At 33.0% G+C, this 6,676-nt stretch overlaps 1 protein-coding gene across 1 annotated transcript; it reads right to left on the reverse strand.

Moving 5' to 3' along the window:
• Positions 1–462: 462 nt before the first annotated feature.
• LOC112729725 (uncharacterized) lies at positions 463–1,584 on the reverse strand. Its single transcript, XM_025779881.1, has one exon. It carries the CDS (start codon positions 1,582–1,584, stop codon positions 463–465), a length of 1,122 nt encoding a protein of 373 aa, XP_025635666.1.
• Between the last annotated feature and the right edge of the window lie 5,092 nt (positions 1,585–6,676).

Below are 6,676 nucleotides of genomic sequence, written 5' to 3' on the forward strand. Positions count from 1 at the left end.
TAATTATGTTTAGCCATCATAAATATTAATCAAGAGTTTTCCAAACTCATCAAACAATTTATTGGTGGATTTAGGTATTACTAGATTATTTATGGTCACATTCAGTATATATGTCTGATTTATTGAAGAAACTAGATTACTAAAACCGGTTAATAACTATTTTAGAGTTAATACAATTAATACTAAATTAAGAAAAAACAAACAATGCATAATTCATTACTTTTTTATTAGTCAAATTATTATAATTCAAATTAATTTTAACAAAACAACTTAAAATTTTAATTTTAATTTTATCACGTGCATGGCACGGGTAATTACACTTGTCTTGCATCAATAATATCCCAAATAGGTATGTAACTAAAACATAGAAAAATTAATAAATTAGTTACAAAATAAAGAATATTATTCATGCATTAATAAAATAAAAAAAAATAGTTAGGCAATTTACCTTGTCTCAACTCCTTAAAATGCACCTCGTATTTTCTCCTTCGCATTTTTTATTTCTTCATAAATAAACTCCATTACCGGCTTTTCTTTTGAATCCACCATACGAAGCACATGAAGAAGATGGTAGGTATCCCTCAAGCAAATCACCACCTCTTTCCAAAACATCTTATCCAACGCCACACTTGCAATTATTTTTCCATCTTTTGTCTTTGCAAACTTACTAGAAGTCCATTGATCGGGAAAAAAAAATATTCTTATTAAGGAACCTTTGTTGTCATTGAGGCATCCCAAAGTAAGGTAGGAAGTTGCAAAACGGGTCATACCAGGCCTCATCAAATCTTTTCCTTTGGTGTGGATGTGTAGTAGTGAAATGAGAGCAGTCCTAGCATATATGTAAGTAGTAATCTTTCTACCTCTATAAATCGTGTCTTTGTGAAGTGTTGCTTTTTTCTCCAAGTCTTCTAACATTAAGTCAGTGCAATGTGCTGCGCAAGGCGTCCAAAATAACTTTTTCCTCTTTTTCATTAGCATTTCTCCTACAGCTTTGTAATTAGCCGCATTGTCGGTGACAACTTGAATGACATTTTCTTCACCAACCTCTTCAACCACATCGTCTATCATTTTAAAAATTTTGTCAGCTGTCTTAGTAATATGAGAGGCATCAATAGATTTCAAAAACACAGTCCATTTAGGACTATTAACCAAAAAATTTAGGATGGTCCGTCTTCTCTTATCTGTCCAACCGTCAGTCATTATTGTACAACCAACTTGCTTCCAATATGTTCTATGTTCTTCTAGTGATTGTTGAACAAGTTCCATGTGTTTCTTCAAAAGAGGAAGCCTTAATTCATGGTAGGAGGGTGGCTTGAATCCTATTCTATATCTTACAGCTTTCTTAAATATTCTGGTGTATTCCTCGCTCCTTGATACGTTGAAGGGGATACCATTATTATAGAAAGAAACAATAATCTCTAAACATACTTCCTCCCTCAAATTCTTCTTAAATATATTGTTGATTGTTGATTGAGTACTAATGCACGTTTTCTTGAATATGTTTTCCTCCAATTCTTTTCCCTTTCTTTTTTCAGCAGCAGTGTCACCTTCTGCAACAGCTCCAGCTGGGCTTGCTCCACCCATATTTGTTTTCTTAATCAAATTCACTTGTAACCCACTCACAACATCTCACATTTGCTTTTTAACTTCATCAGTAATAGCTGTACAAGCTCCAACATCTTTTTGAGCTTCCACTAAGTGGTGTTTCAATCTATAAACTCCTGAAAAAATCTTATGACAATATTTGCATTGTATTTTTTTCCCATCTTCTCCAACAGATATCCCATGCTCCCATCCTACATCAGTTCTACTTCCAAGAGCATTCTTAACAAATTTTCTTTTACAAGCAATTCCAGTTGTACTTCTTAATTGAGAAGTTGGATTGTTAGTCAGATTTTCACTTACATTAGCTTGATTCGCCGCCATTTCTATTAAAAAAAATAAACAACAAATATTTAACAAGTCAGTTCAATATCACATAAAAAATTTAACAGTTTAACAAAAATTACAAAATTATGTTTAATGCCAATTACAACCATCTAAGTTCAATAACAAAGTTCAACAATCCAATCTAAACAAAAAAATATTAGCATAACAAAAATTCAAGAATTGTCTTCAATGCCACAACAAAAATTCAACCATTCAGTTAAAAGAAATTTAACAAAAAAAAAAATTCAATAAAGCATTTTAAGTAATTCAGAACAAAATAGAGCAAAACAAATTTTTTTTCTAAAAGATTCAATTATTTATTTTAGTTCAGTTCAACTCATAATTCATCAATTCTTAGTATTAGTAATATTATACATACAACAGGAAAAGTATTCAAATAAAAGAGTAACAATTTACAAATTTTTAGCATGTACAGCAATATTCACATAGTACCCTTTAAATTTGACACCTCATGTCTTTTATGTGTTGATCGAAAACTCTATCCTGACAGCAGAATTTCTGTTAATGGAATTGTACCTTTGTTTAAAAGAAATACTAATTTGAACTTCATTCTTTAATGCAAAATAAAGATGATTGAACTATCCTTAACTAAAAACTAACCGAGGCATATCAAGTGGTAACTGTTAAAATAGGCTAAGAGGTGAAATCAAGAGAAAATGAGCCTTGAATTTTACAATAGGAGTTTCATGTTCCATATCTAAAATGAACCAACTAAACAAAAAGGAATTCAAAGATTATTTAATAGATAAAGCAAAAACAGCATACAATAATAGTATCTTTAGATTACTAAATCATTAAGATTGCAGATCTCAAAGAAGAAAAATCAATATACAATGCAAAAGCTATATAATATACATACTGATATGCTTAGGATATCAGATTGCATTAGATTTAGAAATCCATACCATAAATTGTGATTGTTGGAACTTGGAAGTCAAATGTATTGAGTTGTTTGAAATTATGGACAAAATAAATTCGAACAAACTAAAATTAATTAAATTATTTTCATAGAAATTGAAAGAAGTTTATCTTTAAAAATTTCGCCATCACCAATTTGGTCCAGAACAAAACTTCATCAATATGATGACATAAAATTAACCAATTTGTAATTCACATTTGTAATGCCTTACAAAAAATTCAAGTAAAGAATGAAAGGTCGTTTGTACGGTGGTATGAAATATATGCTTGCAATAAACATGAACAGATAAGTTAACTTCAATTTGAAAATCTACTATAATTCGCATAAAACCATATTTCTAATTGAACAATATAATCAATCTGTAATATAATCAGTAAGCCAACAAAGATAAGCAATCGCAATTCAACCTGCAACATAATCAATAATAAACAAGCACAACAACAGATTGAACATTAAAGAGGATAAAAATTAAAAAAGAGGCCTTAACATACCTGAACTACCAGTGAAGGGGAGGAAAAGAGTAGCAGCAATTCAGATTCCAGAGCTAGAGAGGTAGAGCCAGAGAACTAGAGACAAAGAGGCAGAACCAGAGAGTCTCGCAAATTGCAATCGCAAATTGACGCTCACACAGTCCAACCACCACCAGTCTGATTCGACAACAATGGCAGCAAACCTTACGGCGACTCGGTGACACACCAAATTGGAGATTTTAGTCACAAAATTCATAGTTCAGAGGGATAGAGAGATAGAGTCAGTTTGAGTCAGAGATTGAGAGACTTGAGAAAAGTGAAATTTTGAAATTTTGGCCATAGAAATAAATTGTAAAGTGAGGTTAAGAGATTAGGGAATTTACTGCTAGTATACTAGGGCTCCTCCATCTTCCATGGTCTTCTATTTAGATTGGGCCATTGGGTTGGATTGGGCTGCAATCAGGTTCAAGAAAAGAGCCTCTATAATCTTGAACGCAACCTTGCTGCAGAAACGGCAATTCCGGCAGCTCTGCGTTTCTGTGCGGCGATTCCACACGATGTAGGTTGGTTCTGGACGAGAAGCAAAACTGACACGGAGAAAGGATGCAGAAACGTGAAATCGTGTGTTTTCACAAGTTGAAACGCGATTTTGACTACCTTGATGGTGCCTATAACTTAGTGCCTAACTTTTGCCTAACTTACTTTGTTTTGCAAATTTTGAATATTTAATAATTATTTACTTTTATACTTTAAAAATTAAATATTGATTTTTAATCATTTTTAGTAAGTTAGACAAACACTTTTAGACACCATAGTAATCACCTATCCTTAATTGATTCCTACATTACTCATCATAGTGGTTAGTTATAATAGAAAATAATTAATTATATTTGTCATCATAAAGTACGAAATCAAATATTGACTCAACAATTCTCTCATTCGTTCTCATCTTCTACAGAAATTAGTCCGATTGTCAACTACCAAAAATATTGGATTAATTTTGATAGGCATACCCCTGAGTTTAGGAAGTGCCTCGATGAATTATTTCAGGGTATTGCCTTTTCTCAACCCAGTGTGAAAAATTAAATACGTTATCCTTGTCCCAAATACAATAATGTTTTGTTTAAACTTAGAAATGAAGTTCATCATCATATGCGCCAATGAGGGATAGTGAATTCATATAAAATATGGGTGCATCATGGTGAGAGTCTTCAAGATACCTCAACTATAGATGTGTTTGATTTAAATGAGATTGATTGTGAAAGGGAGAATGGTTTCGTCACTTATGACATGTTGTATAACATTTTTAGAGGGGAGACACTAGGAGAGATGTCGAGAGATTTCACTATCAATGTAGATGACAATAGTTCAGAAAAACCTCATTAGGAGGCAAAAACATTTCAAAGTTTAATGAGGGATACTAAGCAAAACTTGTATCTGGATAGTGAGATTTCGAGATTATCTTTCATTGTTAAGTTGTTTTAAATGAAATGTCACTACCGATGGAGCAACAATTCAGTTGATGCTTTGTTGCTCTTTCTAAAATTCATACTTCCAAAGAAAAATATATGTCTTACTTCATTTTATGATGCTCGAAAAGTGATTTGATATTTGGGATTATATTACGAGAAGATAGATGTTTGTGTGAATGATTGCATTTTGTCCTGGGGCAAGCATATGCTGATCTTGATGAATGTCCAAAGTGCAAGCATTCTAGATAGGTGAAAGGGAAGGAGAATGAAAAGGATGACTCTCATAAGAAGAAGGTGCCTTAGAAGATACTAAGATACGTTTCGTTAAAATCTAGACTCTAGAAGATCTTTATGTGTGAATAAACAACACTAGCAATAAGGTGGCATAAAGAGAAGCGGCTTGATGATGGAGTTCTAAAACACCCAGCAGATTCTATAGCATGGAAGAACTTTGATGAGGAAAACGACCGGTTTGCTTGTGATGCTAGAAATATCAGGCTCGGAGTTGCTAGTGATGGATTCAATCCATTTGGCAATATGAACATTTCATATAGTACTTGGCCAGTTGTTCTTATTCCATATAACTATCCTCCATGGATGGTTTTGAAACATTCAAATTGAATATTATCCTTACTTATTCCAGTTGATGTGATTAAGAAATCGAATTTTCAGTTGTTTGATGCAATTATATGGACAATAAACGATTATCCAACTTAAGCCATGTTATCTGGTTGGAGCACTAAAAGTGCATGTTGCCATAGAGAATAGTTTTAAAAGGCTGAAACATGGGCACAAGCATTGCTATATGGGCCATCGTCACTATTTTCCGCGTGATCATCGATGGCAAAAAAATAAGAGTTCTTTTGACAATACCAAGGAACTTGGTGAAGCGCCTAAGCCACTTCTGATTATGATGTCTTAGAAGAATACAAGAATTTTTAACAAACAGAGTTTGGGAACCATACTAAGAAGAGAAAGAAGTCTAATCATGACAAGGTAACTGGAAACTGAAAAAAAAAACATTTTCTTTGAGTTGCCTTATTGGAAGACGTTATTGTTGCGCCATGATGACACATCATCTTAACCGATTTTTAAGGTTCTTTTTCATTTATTTTTCTTAATTTTTAATCAAATTCTATATGTTGTCTCATATAATTTAATAATTAATCAAATATTTAAAGTTGGGATAGTGTTTTTATGTTTATAAGAGTTTTTTGGCTAAAAATACACAAGAATCAAAGAAAAACTCAAAGAAAACACATAAGGTAGCCTAAGGAAAGCGTGCCCTAAGGAAAATGAAGCCACACTAGCAGAGAAAGCAGGCACGCAAGGCTCACTCCCGGAAGACCAGGCCCATGCCCAGCGGCCCCTCAGCACTCCCAGCAGCCCCTTTTTGGTTCTCCAGCACGCCCGGTGGCTCCCATTCCACGCCCGGCGTGTGTCATCACTGCAAGCGGAATTTTGGGCTTTTTGCTCAAATTCTTTGAATACAAGTCCATCTTAAATACAATTACAACTCTCAAGATAAACAAATTAAGGCCCAAGCTTAATTATCTACATCATTAGAAGTCTTAATTATAGCCAAAGCATTAAAGACTCTAGAAGATTAGTTATTAATTCTCTCTAGAAGCATAAGAGATTTGGTCATTTCATATTTAATTCAAATTGTTGCCTTGAATTTAAAATTAAAGTCAGTAAGTAGTTACCTTATCTTTCTCTCTGAAAGATAAGATTAGGATAGTTTTGAATTTGAATTCTAGAATTTAGGCTATAAATAAGTGAACCTTGTTCACAGAGAGGATCATCCAATTCCTCTGTAATCTCTTTTCGTTGTTTTCTTTCCTATTCTATGGGTAACTAATTCT

This window comes from Arachis hypogaea, chromosome 12, assembly GCF_003086295.3.
Source record: "Arachis hypogaea cultivar Tifrunner chromosome 12, arahy.Tifrunner.gnm2.J5K5, whole genome shotgun sequence".
NCBI lineage: Eukaryota > Viridiplantae > Streptophyta > Magnoliopsida > Fabales > Fabaceae > Arachis > Arachis hypogaea.